General features: G+C 43.1%; 1 protein-coding gene across 1 annotated transcript in view; it reads right to left on the reverse strand.

The window, feature by feature from the left end:
• Positions 1–5296: 5296 nt before the first annotated feature.
• rcan3 (regulator of calcineurin 3) overlaps positions 5297–19219 on the reverse strand; it is a 38027-nt gene continuing 24104 nt past the window's right edge. The window contains exons 2-4 of the mRNA XM_083791368.1: positions 14227–14400; positions 11037–11208; positions 5297–8458 (exon numbers count right to left, since the gene is read on the reverse strand). Coding sequence (XP_083647494.1) covers positions 8307–8458; positions 11037–11208; positions 14227–14400 — 498 coding nt within the window. The 3' untranslated portion in view covers positions 5297–8306. The remainder of the gene's footprint in view (positions 8459–11036; positions 11209–14226; positions 14401–19219) is intronic.

The raw sequence follows: 19219 nt of genomic DNA on the forward strand, positions 1-19219 counted from the left end.
GCAGGTGTGCAAAGGCCACCGATTGGGACCACAAAACATACTGTACAGCCAGGTAATATCATCTTTCCACCTATCTCTTTCCGTCGCTTGTATCTGACTAAACAGACTTGGCAAGTTTCCCTCTGAATAGTTTTCGTGAGGACTCAACTTTTGTCTCTGCTCGTCTTTCTACCTACCTATCTGACTGTGACTAACTGGGTATTGCAACAATGTCTCTGTCTCTTTCCACTTCACCAGATCATATAACACATTATTCTCAACGTCAGGTCCGGGGATCACCAGGGTGTCTAAATGGACCCAGACTGTAGTGATTGTAACTCTGAGAGTTACATTAACACTGAGCATTTTACAGTGTAGATATGGGTTCCAAAAGATTTTAATACAAAGTTTCCAGTAGTAACCTTTCAGTTACAGATTGGACCCTTGCTGGGCCCTGGACCAGACAATGAGAAACAGTGCTAACACGCCTTCTATAGCAGTCTGCCTCCAACCATTGCCAGCAAGTCATCGGGGTGAGCCTCATGTTACCTGCAAGGGCTAGGTGGTGCCCGTGACTAGAAATCAAGTCACTGTTGCTCCTTTGTGAGAAAGTGCAACTAAACTTCATTTAGGTGGACAGACGTGGTTCTGTGTACGCTGAAAGCTACTGTTTACGTATAAAAACGTCTGGGTTTCCGAGGCTACTGTTTACGTGCCTGTCTTCCTTGTATCCCACATTGAGATGGTGGAAGGAAGCTCTTTTTACTGCACATTACATGAAGATATGTTTCCACCGCTCTAGATCAGATTTCACTCTCATGAGAGAAGAATCTATTTTTCCACAATGGACTCCACAGTACCACTGTGTTTGTTCTCACTACACTGCACACAGCAGCGGATGCTTTTATATAATAATGAATAATGAATTGCATTTTTCTAGCGCTTTTCCAAATGCTCAAAGCGCTTTACAATGGTTCATTCATTCATAAATTGGGAGGTGAAGCGGCGAACAGTCGACACCAGCGTCCTCACTTCCCACATTCACACACCAATGGTGGCGAGCTCACACCGACCAACTCATTGGATATATATACTTTGATTAGTATGATTTGATTATTTTATTAATTAGTAACTACCTTCAAAGTTGAGAAGTAATCAATATAAGCTATCCTAAAAATTATAGGTATAATAATGCATATCAGATCTGAACCAGAAGAGAATCAGAATATAGCAGCTGGATCCATTTATCCATAATCTTCCCAAATGTAATATAATGTACAATAATCATAACCAGTAAAGACGCCTGGGTGACGGCAGACTGCTGAGCGAGCGCTGGCGCTTTGGAATGGGGGGTCAGATCAACATATCCGCCTGGGTGACAGCAGGGAGGTTGACAGCAGGTGATACAGTATATATATATATATATATATATATATATATATATATATATATATATATATATCCTTTAGTTTACTGTTACAAACTAATGCATTAGGCCTACTTTCCTGAGGCAAATCTGAAGCTTTTCACCTTTGTAACTGTAGATCATGCCTGTAAGGAATGCAGATACTGGGCCCATTAGCTCCACCTGATATGTTCCCCTAAGGTGTGCACGCGCAGTCACGTTCAAACGTACTTCCTGGTCACTAAAACAGTACGGGTCATTGTGGAGAGGAATTCCCCCCCACTCTCCCTCGGCGAGAAGAGAGGGGTTTTTGTGTGACGGACAAAAAGAGACACAGTGTTGCAGAATGTGCCTCATCACTGACTCGTTAGTCAGTACACCCAAACTGGAAAGGTCTATGAGCCTCTTGCTGCTACACCTCTGAATGCTGACTGACAGAAAAGGCATCACATCTTTCATGCAGATGTCCGTCATGAATCTCTCAACTAATTACCTTTTTAATATGAAATATGAAAAGACTCTTTAATGAGCACAGACAAATCACCGCCACCGCATTGAATTGGATAGGTCTGTAGGTTTTCAAGAGAGGAGGGAGTTCAGATTTATTCATGTGCCCCACTAACAGCAGATACACATCTCATATACAGTATGTATATGAGTTCAGCTCTTTTCTTTATTCTTTAGCAGAGTGCAGAGGTGCAACTCAGGTCAACCCCTCAACCTGGAAATGAATGGGGGTATTTTCTTCCCCACAAAAAAGGTATGATTTGTTTGTATATCAGGGCCATTGTTTCGCAACCTTCACATCTAATAAGGAAGCAAGTGGTTGTTGTGGATGTTGTGATTGTGTGGCACTAAACTGTCAGCTCCATTTGGTTCCAGTAAGTATCTAGGGTTTATGATCAGAAGCAGAACGAGAGGATACTTTACTGCCAGTTGAAGAAATTGTGTCTCCATGGTACTGACATCAAATTGACCATGACACTGACATGATACTGACATGAAACTGAAATTATACTGACATGACACTGACCATGATACTGACATCATATTGACCATGACACTGACATGATACTGACCATAATACTGACATGAAACTGAAATTATACTGACATGACACTGACCTGATACTGACATCATATTGACAATGATACAGACCACTGGTTACACCAATATTGACCAATATTATAGTCAAATTCTACTGTTTGCTGAAGAAAGTCAGGCTGAAAATCAAGCATGAGTTCAAATTAACTTGGTGTTTTATTTAATTCCAACTGGCAACAATGAATCAGGATAAAAACATAAGAAATTGTGATTGACTGAATCACTGTGACATGGCCTGACATGCTTGTGACATCAGATGATCAGACCCCTATCACAGGACTGTGTGACAGGGATGTCAGGCCTTGTCACACAGTGCTGGGAAAGGGGCTTGATGTGACAGGGGGCACTGGCCCCCAAAAGTTTGGGAAACACTGACATAGACAAACAATACTGCCTGGCTCCTCTTCTCTTTATCTCACCTCTCCCTCCTCCTTTTTTTGGTTTTCTTTCAATTTCGTAATAAGGAAGTGAAATTCTTCACAATCCCCCCCCCCCCCCCCCCACCTTTCAGGTCATTCAGTCATCAGTTGTTCTCCATGACTGATGGAGAGAATGTTATTGTTGTGTTGAAATGAACGAGCCATCAAGTTTGCAGTTTCAGTTTTCACTCCTCAGGGGACATGCGAGGTGCAAAGTGCACGTGACATAACCACTTATTTCACTTCACATTTCTAGCACCAGTAAGACGCCCTGAGGGTGTGCACGCATCCGCCTGGGTGACGGTAGACTGCTGGGCGAGCGCTGGCGCTTTGGCATGGGAGGTCAGATCAACATATGGAATGTCAGAACAGGTCATCTCCATATATGGAGATCTAAGGGTGGCAGCGGGGGCAGTGTCTTGAATGTACAGGGTTTGATGAGGTCTGGCCATATTTGGAGCGTGTCTTGAGTGAGTGTTTGATGAGGTCAGAAAAACATATGGCATGTCAGAACAGGTCAGCTCCATATATGGATTCTAAGGGTGGCAGCGGGGGCAGTGTCTTGAGTGTACATGGTTTGATGAGGGCCCAGGTAGGGCCGGGCCTTCATTTTCGGGCCTGTTGAGAACTCTTTTCGCCGGCTGCCGGGAGCAGGTGCACTAATAACTTTGGGGTGGGCCCGTCTAGAGTTTGAATGGACAGGTTATCAGTCAAAAGGGAGACATCGGGCCTGGGCCATGGCTCAATGGTCCAGGCACCTTGGCTGGTAATCCAGTCTGGCAGCTCAACTCCCGATCCCGACGGCCTTTACTGCATGTCTTGTCTTCCCCCCATCTTTCTCCCCATTTCCTGTCAGCCTACTGTCTGTCCCTCCATAAAAAATATAAAATAAAGGCGAAAGCCACAAAAAAACATTAAAAAAAAGGGAGACATCGAAGAGGGGAAGGATCAACATAATTATGGAATGTCAGAACAGGTCAGCTCCATATATGGAGAACTAAGGGTTTGAGGTCAGATGTAGAGTTTCTGGCCGGCTCCATATATGCAGATCTAGGTGATGATCCAGTCTTCTCCTTAATTGTCTTCATATATGGAGACGGCCATATATGGAGCGTGTCACGAGGCGTGATGGACTGACAACCATATATGGAGGCAGCCATATATGGAGCGTGTCACGAGGCGTGATGTCACAAGGCGTGATGTTCTAACAATCATATATGGAGGAGTGACCTGACTGACGGACGGGTTTTCATAGTAAACTGCAACCTACCGTCCCAATAACAAGCAAGATGTAAATACGCAGACTCTCTTGTTTTTCACTGCAGTGCTAAAGGGTTTTCCATGTACTTTATAGCACAGTATGCCACACCAAGCTATCCACTGGGAATCCACCGAGGAACATTTCAGGGGATTTAGTTGTTACAGGGAAAGCTAGTATATTTTCTAAAAAATAAAAAGGGTGAGATATATATGAAAGGATAGTGGCTAAGTGGTTAGTGGGTTTGTAGCTTCGTGAAAAGGTATACTTCACCTCCAAAATGAATTTTCTTTTCTATAAATTACTCAATTTTTTTGGTCACATTCCCAAATGAACAATCCAAGAATAGAATATTTGTTGAATGGAAAATAATAGGGGTCCCAGCTTAAAAAGAGCAAACCAGGACAGTGTGAAAAGGGTGTTAGTGGGAATGTGCGTACAAAGTTTCACGACAATCGGACACTGCGTTTATGATTTGAGGCATTTTGTGTAAAACTTTAGATGCTAATGGCCAATCAGGATGGATTATGAAAAAATCTGATGTAGGCCTATCAGTTCCGTATTGTCTGATCACATGACTATAGAGATAAATAATGTGTAGTTTTGTGTACCGATTTGCGTTTGGACAAAATCTGTAGGAGTAATATAAAAAGATGTGTTTTGTAAAAGTCTGCCTTCTGGTGGCACTATAACAGGCCCATGTGAAAAGTTTGGAGCAGAGGTTTTGCTCTGGCATCCAGGGAGTGTGTGTGCAGTTTCGCTGCGATCAAGCCAACGGTGCCGGGGATTAGCTGTTCACAGACTGACAGACAGCTCGGCCATGCCTTCAGCCTGCATGGCGGAGGCAACTAATGTATGAACTCCAAACCCTATTTTATTCAATTCATTAAATATTCTCTTAATTTTTGGATCATTTTGGGGGTAAAGTACTACCAAGATTATTTGTATGGCCGTCGATGAGGGCTACATTATCCCATTAGAGAATAAGTATTCTCAATATATATTCATACAGTGAATTGAATTAATCCGTTTTTAACATAATATCAAAGAATGTGATTTTGGCTCAAATTAATTCTGCTTTCTATAACCTGTGTTATTTCACATAAACAAAATTAAAGCCCCAAATAAACATAATTTTTAAGAATAAGTCTTTATATATCTCTCTATGTGAAACAAATTACAATCATACTACACAAATAGCGGTACTGTAAGAGTCAGAGAGACCATCTCTGAGAAATATAAGTACAGAACATGAAAATACAGATACTGGTATCATAGAACTGTAAATTATTGCTTGTTTAGCTACTTTGTTTTCTGAATTTCTAAGGTACAAGACACAATATTCATATATTTCAACAGAAACAGTACAACAGTGACAAACGGTATTATTGACCTTTTAGTATGACCGATAATGACCCCCCCACCCAAAAGAAGAAAACATTCAAACAGTCCATTTCAACACGACACAATGAGAGTTGTTTTTTGATCGAGCATCGCCAGGACTTATATTTTTGTACAATTATTTCCCTTTTTTCGTACAACATAAACAGAAGCCGTTACAAACTGCACACTGTGACTGGCCTCGGCAACGGAAAAAAAGAAGAAAAAAACACTTGGCATATGTACATAAATATACATTTTTCTTTTTAACTGTGACCAGAAAATGCACCCGGTTTCAAATACCATGACTAGAGACATTAAACAAAATCTTTCTCAGTCTACCCATGCTGCTTTTCCATCCATATCACAATCCATCTCAACATTTTCATCGGTCAGTGCAGCAAAAACATGTCAACTTGGTGCATCTCCACAAACGTCTTTTACTGTTCTGAAAAGATGAAATGAACGCAGCTCAACAACACACACGGTACCAAAAGACATTGACTTTGTTTAGCAGTTGTCAACTGCCACATCCCATCTCACCTCATCATAGAATATGATGTGGCCCGTTGTCCACAAAGGCCTCAAAGCCTGTATGGTATACACTAGCAAGAGGACACGGACATTGGAACATTGTGTTTCACCCACTGCAGTATGCTGGTGAGAAGGCTACCCAGGTGTTTAGCTTGAGAAAAAAAAGACAATGAAAAATAAATAACGAAAATAGAAAAGAAATAAAATGTGCTTCCTACTTCTTTTCTAGCAAGACTATTTTACAGTGGAGAAAAAGTAACAAAACACTGACAGTAAAGTGCTGGCATGCAGACAGATTTGTATTTTGCTTACTAATATTGTTACAGCAAAAAAGTCGTTTTTTTATTTCATGCTGCCTAATATGAACATGGTTTACTTTAGACTCATCATTTAGACCCCAAGATCCTGTTCAGGACACTGGTCACTCTACTTCTCAAACACTGGATTATTTCACTGAAATATTACAAGATGATACACTCTGTGTTAAATTGTATAGGTAGTTCAAAAGGAAGTGTATTTTTAAACGATTTGGAGCAGGAAAAGCACAATTGAAAATATCTACTCTTAGTTTAAGAAACATTGTTCTTTCTGGAAAATTTAACAAAATAACATTGTCTCCAGGTAAGAAAGATCTATCTAATCTCAGTTTACCAGTGTTGACATAAGGTGGTGTGGGGTGAATGAGTGCTTTGGTTGATGTCCCACGAAGCTACCTTATTTTCCCTTTTCTTAGCAAAATGCTTTCAGGTATGTTACTGAATCTAAATGGACTATTTCCAGCTAGATGCTAGTCAGCTATTTACAGCAATAAGAAGCAGCGCATTATTCCAACCTGCAACGGGAAGCGGTAGAGAGCCGCACCATTGCTTCGAGATATCAAGAGATACTCAGTGCAAAACAAGCAGTAGTAGTAGTAATAGTATTGGCTTCAGATGAAACCATGACATGTAGAAAGTAGGTTGATAAAACAACACAGTAGCATTAACGTGAATGAAAATAACATGTCCTCATAAAATAAAACACCCCATACTCCTTGAAGAAGACAAGGGGGGGTGAGCTGTCTCTGATCTTTTTCAATTCCAACAAAACATTGTGGGTAAGACTGAACTGTTGGTCATCAAATGATGTGTTCAGCTTCCCTCCACCGCCTGGGCTGTCACGTCGTTAAGCTCTGCGTGTGGATATGCGTCATGCGTAAAGCGTCATTCCGTTTCCCTGTCATCACAAACAACAGTACAGAACACCTCAGCTCGCCAATTACGGTAGTAATTAAAGCATGCAAAAAACTGTTCCTGGTATAAAATACATATTAAGAATACACACCTAGTAGTTCCACGAGAAACAACACCTCTCCAGTTGAAAGAAAAGACAGAAGACAGAATTTAAAGGAAAACAAGTAAAATTGCGATAAAAGAACAACCAAACAACCACCACAACGTTTGTCGGTTACACACGGCACTCCTGTGTATGACATTAGATTCCGTTTTCCTTATATATGTGGTTAGTAGTTGTGTTTCTGTGAGTAATTTTTACATTTCTTTTTTTCAATACAATGCATGCAGACAAGAGAGGGCACATCACACAATCAATCCTGATGTTGCGCAGGCTGTAGCAATAAACCCAGCTGATATGGGGAAGAAAAATATATAATTCATTAACCTAAAATAGGGGGAAAGCATGTGTTGCTTTTGAGGTATTGCATGTCCTCAAACAAAGGTGTTATTGCACACATAACTACTGAAGACAATCAGACAGAAGGAGAGGTAAGACTAAACAGCTAACCAACAAACTAGTGAACTAAGCATCTAACTAACTAGCGATGACAGCTGAGTGTGTGTGCGTATGTATGTGTATAGATGACAGGTGCCTGGTGACGGGACAGTTGTGTCTCTCCCTCCGGCTGGAAACGAGGGGTGTGGGGTGGAGACAGTTACAGTACACCCCACCACGCCCCAATGCCGACCACGGAATGTGATGAGAGTGTGTGTGCGAGATTCTCATCCATCCCTCTTTTTTTGTCTTCGTAAAAAGCCACCTCATTCCGTCGCCTCGCCCTCCACAAACACCATTTCTTGTCGTGGTTGTTGTTTGTTTGTTTGCTTGTAGTTGAACTGAAATGAGGGGCTTCAACGCTCTCTGTGAGTGCACAGAGACAAGAGAGAGAGAGAGGGCAGGTGTGTTGTGGGTAAAGGGGCGGTCGGGGGCGCCGCACTGAGTGAGGGGACGCTTAGTTGAAGACTGTGGGGGGGCCGTCAGGACGTCTGGTCTGGACAATCTTCTGCTTAGGCTGCTCACCGCCACCGTCCTCCTCGCTCTCGCAGACGTGGACCACCACACTGGGGGTGGACTCTGTCCCCGCATGGAGCTCATACTTCTCACCTGGTCAGATGAAGGTATCGGGGAGTGGGGTGAGAGATATGGAGCAGGGATTGGGGAAAGGGATATAGTGTTAGACAAATCTCTTTTGTGTAACAGCCTACACACAAAAAGGTTAAGTGCACGTTAAAAACGGTGCAGCAGGCCGTGTCCCTGCTGACCTCACGTAGAGACAAGACTGTCATTTATGCAGTGCTGTGGTCCTTGTACGGTAAATCCTTGTCAAATAATATGCAACCTGTGTATTTCCAGTCTATCATTCAAGGGAAACCCTTGGCTGAGGGAGACATTAGGATTCTAGTCCTGAAGCAGGGCTAATCTGGTACCCTGCAGCAAGCATGGTCAGGACCTGGACGAATTAATGACGTCTCGATTGGGGCCAAATCAAGTCAAACCAAGACTAGTCAGATCTGGCCCAGAATATCACCTGATTTGGTGAAAACGACCCATATGGGCTGTGATCTGGCCTAGTCCTGAACGTCACCAGAGGACGTCGTCATAACGTTGTCATGACGTAATTTGGCTTGCTGGGTACACCATACCAAGAGCCCTGTCCTTGGCAACACCAGGCAGTCACACAAACGGCACACATACACACACAAAAACACACACCAGATTGTATCACAGTTTCCATGACGATAGGACGGCTGGCAGGCAGTGTGAAACAGTTCTAATGGCTTCCCACTCCGGTGCCAAACAGAGAGACAGGAAGTGAAAAGCAAGCTAGGCCTCTTTTGTACTGCTGTTACCAAAGGCAGTTGGCAGAGGGAGTCAGCGCGCTGCACTGCAGCTGAGATGTAATCTGATTTAGAATGCCAGGACGTGAAGCCCAAGGAAGAGCCTGTTTCCTGATGCCTGGTGTCCCCATGGTAACAGGAGAATGAGGCAAAGGTGGCCCTCTAGGCTGAACTGTGTGTGTGTGTGTGTGTGTGTGTGTGTGTGTGTGTGTGTGTGTGTGTGCGTGCGTGTGTGCGTGCGTGTGTGTGTGTGTGTGTGTGTGTGTGTGTGTGTGTGTGTGTGTGTGTGCCTGTGCCTGTGTGCGCATGCACATAAGCTAAAAAGTGTTTACAGGATATAATGGCATTTGTATTTGATAAAAATGCTAATTTTCAAATCCAGTCATACCCAACATTAAGTGATATTATATTTTGCCTACTCAGCTTAACACACACACAGACTCACACAGTATTTGATGCGTGGTCGGTGACATTTGTAGTTCCTGCACTCTTCAATATTGTCTCATCAACAAGACAGATAGAGGTAACCTTACACTGTCTATAAATACTGCCTGTGCATAATAAGGATGCTTGTCAGAGTAGAAAGAGAAAACATGACTCGTTTTCTACCATCTTAAGAGTGCTAGGAAAGAAAATCCTCCCAGAAGCAGTTGAGGTAAGCTGTGATGGCCACCCATACCCCATAATTGCTGAAACTATAATGGCATGAGTATTGTGCATGCACATTTACCGTAGTTACTTAGTGAGCATCACAACATTATAGTCATGCATTCCGTTAAGGCAGATTTACTGCTATTAATGTCAGACACCACATATTTAACACCAGAAAGCTTTCTTCTGTGAACATAATATTCAGCTGACATTTGTTTGCTCATAAAGGTAACAGAATATATTAGCTACCAATGCCTCCTCTTCCATGGTACTTCTTCCTATGATCCTTCACTGTCTTCTATGGTGCTTCCTGTTTCACCTCCCTGTCTTCTATGTCTTTCATAGGTGGCAAAGCGGTACCAGAAGTTCCATGAATACATGGCAGTGAATGGAGCTGGCTGGACCAGCTCGAGAACATTATTTCTTATACAATTGCGACCTTTGTCATATAATCGGTTCAGGAATATAAAAGAAGACATATCACAGGTTGTTTTCTAATCACTTGCTTTTCGATGTGTACAGTACATAATTTTACATGAGGATCTAAACAGCGGCAGGTATCGTTTCGGTCTCTGAGGTATCGCAAGATTTGGCTGCCAGACAGGAAACGGTGGACAGTCTTGCAATACTTGGGACGTTCAGAAACGTACAGTACTTTGTGCTCTTTAGATACCTCTATAAAGTTACATAGTGTACACATCGAAAAGCAACACAGCAGACAATAATTTGTTATATGTATTCTGTTATTTTCCAGACACGATTACTTTACAAAGGTCTCAGTCGTTCAGATATAGTGTTTGTTCATGAGCTGGTCACCGGGCTCTCGTTGACGCCAATGCATTTCACTTCCGGATGTAGTTTGGCTCCCATGGTGCGACAAATCTGCCGTCTGGAATTGCGTGATAGCTAAAATGATGTCGGTGACTGTACCTTATTTTTCATATACCTTGGTCTGTAATAGGGAAAAGACATAGGAAGCACCATCCTTCAAAAATAGGCTACTCATAAGACTCTGTATTGATTTAGTCAAAGCTGTGGCAGTGACTGAGAAGCATTAAATGACTTCCTGCTTAGGCTTATTTGTTACAGGTTACTGATGCTAAGTGACCAGAGATAAATACAGTCAGGTGTTTTGATTACTGTCTTTACTGAGGTCAATTTGCTGGTTTCAAGCTCTGTCCCTGCGTACAAACCTGGTCCCAGCTTAGCAACTGCACATAGCAGGTCGTAGTTGATGACGGGTGTCGCGTCTTCACTCTGGCTCCAACCCACGGGTGGAGAAGCAGGCGGTGAGATCAGGAACTGCTTGACAGGCTCGGGAGGGGCGAGGTATGACTTGTCGACAACCTCACCAGTGTTCTGGACCTATCAGAAGTGAGAGAGGGCAGACCATGAGAGTTAAATCACGCTTTGAAATTCAAAGAATTGTGATTACTGAGGGAGGCAGAAAGAAAATAAGACTGTTACAGTTAGAGGCCACTGATTCGCTCAGCGGAATGGACAGACGTTTCATAGCAAGACAAACACAGCTTCAGCTAATTAATGAATGGTGAATATGTTTCAATAAGGCCCCGTTAAAAATACAATACTAGACTGCCGTCTCTGTGACACGTCTGTGAAAAGGGTAAACTTATATTGCCTTTAGCTAGCTGCACACCGCACCGAATATTGATAAATTCATCATTCATATTTGAGTGATGTGAGTATAAAAGAGATAAAAATAATTAAAATAATACATACAATATGTAAAATAAAATAAAAAAATCAATACAAAAAAGTATATAAATAGTGTTATTAATGGAAAAATATATATAGGACACAAACAAATCAATTAAGTTCAGTCGGTGGAGCTCTCGCCTTTGGACCACAAATTCATGGGTTCGATCCCAGGCACTCAGTGAATGAGTAGCGTCGTGCGGGAAGTACTGGGAGCTGATGGTAGGTGTGGCGCTCCACCTCAGCAATCCATCTCCCAGGGGTCTAGTCCATTGTAATAGATAGACTCCCGCGTGTTACCGGCTGATGCCGACAATAAGCCACTCCCGACCTACTTCTAAATGGCCAAAGAGTTACTAATGTGTTAAATGTTAGCGTGCTCTGGAAAAAGCACCCTAAAAAGCATATCTTCCAAGCTAGAGTAAAAACTCTAGGGACAGTGACAGTGAAAGCCAAAATGAAAGTCTGACCTATACACTGTATGGTCCACTGTTCTGATGCCTTGTTTCTCTCCACAGCTGCAACCATCATGTATGACTGTATGCAGCACGTTGTGATGGAATGCGCTGTAATATATCGTATTACAGTAGACTACTACAGTATATGTTCTATTATTGTACAGCTATAGGTTTCCTGCATTACAATTTACAATTTACAATTTAGGCATTTAGCAGACGCTCTTAATCCAGAGCGACTTACATTAAGCAAGAACAAAAAAAGCATGGGAATACATCACATAAAACATATCTAAGGGGGTAGGGTAAGTGCTATGGGCCATGATGGAATCTGAAAAGGTGGGTTTTCAGACTACGGCGGAAGATTGGGAGTGATGCTGCAGTTCTGACTGCAATGGGAAGTGCATTCCACAGTTTTGGAGCCAGAAGGGAGAAGAGTTTGGGACGTGTGGAGCGTTGTCCCGGCGTTTTTAGTGAGGGTACTTCCAGCTTCCCTGCGTTGGCTGATCTGAGTGCGCGGGAGGGTTTGTAGGGTTCAATCATACTTGCAAGATATGGGGGAGCCATACCTTTGGTTGCTTTGAATGCCAGCATCAGAGTTTTGTATTCTGTGCGGGCAGCGACCGGGAGCCAGTGGAGGGAGCGGAGCAGGGGGGAGGAGACATGTGAGAATTTTGGCTGGTTGAAGACCAAGCGAGCTGCGGCATTTTGGATCAGCTGGAGAGGCTTAAGTGCACATGCTGCATTGAATACAATGTGCCACTGTCCATGTATCTTGTATTTCAAGAGATAGCATACTTATGTAACTTAGAAAATGTGTTTTTTAGTTTATAAATTAGTTGTTAATGTGTATCAATGCACGCATCAATGTCAACAGCAACATGTTTGTCAATTTGGAAACACATTTGGTTAAACGCTGTTGGCAGTATCTGTAAAAGAGATGGTTTGTAAATGTATCAAACAACATGGTACTCTGTTCATGCTCGGGAGAGGTAGGGGACACATTTAAGGCCTTCTTCAAAATGTAGGATCCCAATCCTTTAAGATTTAGATTATGGGAAATAGTGGTTGTGGGAACTTGTGGCTACAGGTATATTTTAAGTGCGTGCGTGCGTAGTGCATACACACTTCATGGCAGACGTAGGTAAGTCCCTGGATAGCACACAATATGTCAGAGCTTTATTCAGTGTCCGGGGATTGTCCCTCACACAGCAATATGTGTGACAGATGGGTTTTGACAGCAGCTAGTGAAGAGAAAGAACGTTTGCCTTTATGATGCATTATGACAGTAATTCTTCATTGTTTAAATGAAGGCGAGTGCTTGTATTAATATACTTGAATTTATATGTTTTTTTTCTTCTGATGTCATTATTAATTGCGACCACAGTTCGCATTTACTATGAAATCGTAATTTTTTGTCCGTCAGTCAGTCAGTGATACTCAAAATTCCCAATTTCCCATACATGGGAAAGCCCCCATATATGGTGCCCAGGTCTCGTGACATCACGTGACATCTAAGATTGCTGATGTCATAGTAAATGCAACATGCTGTCGCAATTAAGCCCGCATATGGAGATCCCTGATGTCATCAATATTGGCCAGCAACTCTACATCTGACCTCAAACCTCAAACCCTTAGATCACCATATGAACCTGTTCTGACATTCCATATGTTGATCCTTCCCCATCCATCCTTCCTCTTCGATGTCTCCCTTTTGACTGACACCTGTCCATTTAAACTCTAGACGGGCATGCCCCAAAGATATTAGTGCAGCCGAGCCTGGCAGCCGGCGAAAACTAGTGTTTTCAACAGGCCCGAAAATCAAGGCCCGGCCCTACCTGGGCCCTCATCAAACCCTGTAGACACTGCCCTCACTGCCACCCTTAGATCTCCATATATGGAGCTGACCTGTTCTGACATTCCATATGTTGATCTAACCTCATCAAACCCTGTACACTCAAGACACGCTCCATATATGGCTAGTACAGAATTCATTCCATATGTTGATCTGACCCCCCCGTCCAGCAGTCTGCTGTCACCCAGGCAGCCCCTTAGGGCAATTGTAGACATTGTCAATTTGGTCAGGACACCTACTGAAATGGCAGTAAAGTTATTTGAAACAGACGGATTAGACACACATAAACCTTACAGATTATAGCTTTAATAACATAATACCATACTGCCCCCATACCTATACCTCCCTCATTCTTACCTGGGCGAAGTACAGGCTGAGCTTACTGCCATTGAACTCCGAATCGTGCAGCTCCTGTCGAGCACGCGCCGCAGCCTCTGGGGTGGTGAAGCTGATCCGAACTCTCCTGAAGCTCTTGAACATCTGGAAAGACGTCTGCTCGTCATAGCCCTTGAACACTGCTTCAAACCTCTCCTGTAGGGGATAGATAGATACAGGCGTACAATCAGTACATCATTCTGGTGAAATATTTACATGAAAAGTACTGCTATAGCAGCAGGCAGAGGCCTCTGTGATCAACCACCAGTATAAATGTGGTAAATGGTGCATTTATATAGAGCCTTTATCCAAGGCGCTTTACATAGATTGTGCATTACATTTGCCCATTCACACACACATTCATACACCGATGGCGGCGGAAACCATGCACCAACCAGCACATCAGGAGCAATTAGGGGTTCAGTGTCTTGCTCAAGGACACTTCCACACTAACTCTGGGGGAGCCCGGGTTTGAGCTGGCAACCTTGCGGTTACGATCCAGCCACTCTACCCCTGAGCCACCGCCACCCCGGTCTTATTATACTGGCTTGTTGATTACCTTTGTTGCCATTAGAATTGCTAAAAGTACAAAATGCATACAAATCCATTAGACATTTCTCACTGGTATCATCACGCATGCACACACGCACGCACGCACACACACACACACACACACACACACACACACACACACACACACACACACACACACACACACACACACACACACAATAACTGGATTATTTACTTCTAAGCACTAAGCCGCCCAGCCGTGCAGTGAATTATGCGCTGATGATTAGACAGGTGTCTAATCAGACGCACAAAGAGTATTCCTATTGAAGCACTCTTGACAAAGCCATGGATATTAGTGATTGACTTGGCTACGTATAAATCAGTCAGTCAATCATCTGGAACCCAATCCCATCAGCTTCTCGGAAGGGATGGCAGTATATCACATGTCATACACTGTATCTCTGTGGCCACCTGGCTTCCTCTGCAGTGGCACTACGGCACAGAGACATCTGTTGAGCAGGTGGACAGTAACTTGAGGTTACAGAGAAGAATGGGACACTTTCCATTGTTCAGCTGGAGGCTGGTCATTTACAATTCAAATGAAATGACTGTTTGCTTACAGTCATTCATTTCAACTTCATATTCCACTTCAGTTTATAACAGCGAATCTCAATATTGATAACGATACAGTCTGTATTGAAGTGAAGCTTTACTGTGATAGAATTGAGAGGCCCATCATACTAGATGTATGATTTTGGATTTTTTTCTGTTTTTCACTCATGCCTATAAGGACTCAACATTACTCAGCAACCACCCCCAATAAAATGTGCAAGTACAGTATGTACCGTACTTGCTTCCCCATTGTACGCTGCACGATTCTCTGGCAAACTGAACAGACTGGATTCCTGACATACCGTATCAGGACAATGTACCTCCTCAACTCACATTGACATACAGTAATATAATATCGTATTGATACACTCACAAACCTCATGTCACAACTAAAGATGTAATTTGCCATAATGGGATGTGAATGCATGAGGAAATGTGAAAGTAGTAAAAACAGATGTGGACAGAAGCTCACAGGAGTGAAAACATAATCCCTCACCTTTGGCTGCTCCGGCCTCCTAGCAGGGATAAAAAGTAATGCATGAGCATTATATGCCCCAGGCATCCCCTGTCCCCTTCCTACAAGCTCCTTTCATGCCTGTCTCTCTCATTCTGTCTTCTCTTTCCTTATCGTAAGTTTTCTCTCTGTCTTTATCAGATTCTCACCTCTACCATTCTTTTCCTTCACTGTTTCCCACCATATACTGTACTTCAACATCTCCCTTTTTCATCCCCAATGCAGTAAAACTCCTCATATAATGTCATTTTTTGTACCCAGGATTTTAGTGGCACCTTTAGTGCCGTGAGCACCAAATTGGCATTCCCAGCTGTGAAGTCAATCATGCAGCGCAGTAGGAGGGCTATAGGAAAAGGGGAGGGTGCCAGCCAGGGGGAGAACTGGCTGCTACTGTATGTGTCGGCCGGCAGCACACATCGAAAAGACGGACGGAGCAATCAGGAGGACTATTCTTTCTGTCCCTGCCGTCCAGCTCCCCAGTAGACAGAAAAGTGGCTATGAATCTAGGTCCCCTTCCAAAGAGGCAACATGGCTGACAAACTGCAAGGTCGATGATCCATGAGAATGTCCCTGAATGTCAATAAACTATCAGATTGAGATAGAACGTCAACACCATTGGCATTTAGCTTTATGATATAGTTAGAATTTAAACTCACTTTCTGAAAGACCACAAATAAACACTAAAGTCAATTCCTATCCCTAAAACTTTAACACTGAACCCACAGTCATAACAGAGTCCTGAGGAATAGTTCACCTAGTAGTGTAGATTTTTGTCTTACACAAACATTAAATTCCATTGACCATGAATGGAGAATTGACGTCATACAGTACAGTATGTGTCTGAGCAAATCGACATGTTACGTCAGGATGATGTACGATGATAAGAGCGCTCTTTTAGTTTTTGACACAACCCCTAAGCAGATGATTTGATGACCTGCTGTGTTTCCGGAAGGAAACACAGCAGTGTGATAATATTGATAATATTGTCACCCACTCTAACCAAGAAGCCATCTGCCTTGCTGAGATTACTATTTGATCCGAAGAGGATGGATTCACTTTTTCCCAGGTGTAAGGATAGTTTGTTATCAGCGAGCCAGGTGCAGATTCTACCGAGTTCAGAGCTGAGGGTCTTTTCAACCTGCAGTTTGTTCCTGTCCGAGACCAGCAGTGCTGAGTCATCTGCGAACAGGAACAGGTGGCGCGAGATAGATGGATTCTGCGTTCATGTCTCATGACATTTCCAGTAGAATAATGCAAGCGAAAAAAAATTGAAGTTATGAACCACTGTGTTTGCACTGAAAAGAGCGAGTGTTGTCGGTGTCAGAGAGGAGGAAGATGTGGAAAGCAGACTGGCAGCACCAATTGCTGCTGGTGTTTCGGTTTCACCCAGCGCCGCTTCACCGAGTCAGGAGAATGTCAGACTGAGATGATAATAATAATAATGTCGCGGCTGAGGTCGTGGATGACGTAACGATATAACCTTGGCTTAGAAGGCTTCTTACAAGTTACTGTTGGTGACCCAAGTTGCTTGTGAACGAAGTTCCTCCAAATAGAAAGTAGCAAAACATCACAGGAACACCTTACCTTTATCTTGATGGTATATGGAACATTTTGATGGAAGAGAGTAAGAGACTATACCGTCTTTGGACAACGCATCGTCGACATGGTGGCGGAGAAAAGCGCAGACGAGACAGACGCTCATTGATTTAAAAGGTAGGGCTGGCTGGCCGTGATGTGCATCTTTGCGCACTGTGCCCCTTGCAATGTTGGTGTGTGCGTCAGAGACTATAGTACTTGGCCGCGGTGCCAATGATGTAGCCTACTCTTGTCTGCGTACTGGTTGTAATAGACTAAAGATAAAGAGTTAAACTATTTGGTTTGGCCAAATTTGATGATGCATAAAGCATAATGCTCATGGTGCCTGGCTGGCTAAATGAGCTGAACGCAGGCAGTTGTTGGACCGTTGTGTTGCGCAAATTGTGCGTTTCTCTGTGGAGTATGAAGCTGTAGTAGGCGTAGGCCTATTAACAATGGTATGCATGTAGGCAATGACTATAACTAGTACATGATTTGATAGACAGGTCTGCATCTGCTATTTTTGGAGCTGCCAGATTAATATTTTAATAGTTGGAAGAATGCAATGGCAGATCATCAGTGTTGACCATAATGGAAGGTTGGAACCAAATGAACCCCGGCGACCGGCGCTATTCAGCTATAGGCCTATAAAAATATCAGCGTTAACTTTACTTTCTGCTCCTACTGTTGGTGTGAAATAATATGGTTATATGGTAGTTGGGGGGGGGGGGGGTCATATATATTCTTCCAGTCTCTGAGGGGGGGTCCCGAAAAAATATTTGGAGGCTGGGGGGGGGGGGGGGGGATGAGGAAAAATAAAAAATAATAATCACATCTGCACCCCCCCCCATCCCCCCTGGTGAATAAATAACGACCAGACCCTTAGACTGGTGGTGTTTGGCTCTGCAGGTGTTTGGAGTTGGTGAAGTGATATTAATAACTTTTATGTACAAATAAAACAATACATCCAAAGAACCTTTAGAAGGCTGCAGATTCAGAATAAAATAATTATTTATATAATTGTGAAATAATAATCTGTCAGGTCAAGTCATTTGTTTTTGTTTAGCTGAAAGAGATGCTTTGAGGCAGCCAATGCATTACATTACATTACAGCCAATGCATTACATTACTCATTCATTACTGCAAAATGAATGAGTTCTGCCTTATATACTGTATATTAGGCATAGCATATAAAATGAGAACCTTATGCAACATAGGTGATATTGGAGTGTAGTGAGACATCTAGTGGCTGTATAGCATGGTGTAACTTTAAGTCACGCACGCATGCACGCACGCACGCAAACGCATAGTGACTGATGCTGAAGGGCGCATAGTAAAATGTGTGCTAATTAGTAAGGCCAGGTGGGGCCTCGGGCAAGCTCAGTTCAGGTAGGGCCGGGCCTTCATTTTCGGGCCTGTTGAGAACTCTAGTATATGGCCATCAGTCCGCGGCTGCCGCGCCCGGCAGCGAGGCGAGGCGTGACGGACTGACGGCCATATATGAAGCGTGTCATGAGGTGTGACCTGACGGACGGACTGACTGAGTGACTGACTGGCAGGTTTTGCAGGTTTTCATAGTAGTGTGTGTCACTGTTTATTGATAGGGTGGGGGTGATGATAATATTGACAGATTTAGGGTGGGTTATTTAAATATTACAACCATGGAAAGGATAGGTCTGTTGGTAGATGCATATATTGTGTACATTTTGTGTAAAATTCTTTAACACAAAATCCGACACAAACCATGGATGCCCTGCAGCA

The sequence above is a fragment of the Protomyctophum parallelum genome (genome assembly GCF_964188405.1).
Source record: "Protomyctophum parallelum genome assembly, chromosome: 20".
In the NCBI taxonomy this organism is placed as follows: domain Eukaryota; kingdom Metazoa; phylum Chordata; class Actinopteri; order Myctophiformes; family Myctophidae; genus Protomyctophum; species Protomyctophum parallelum.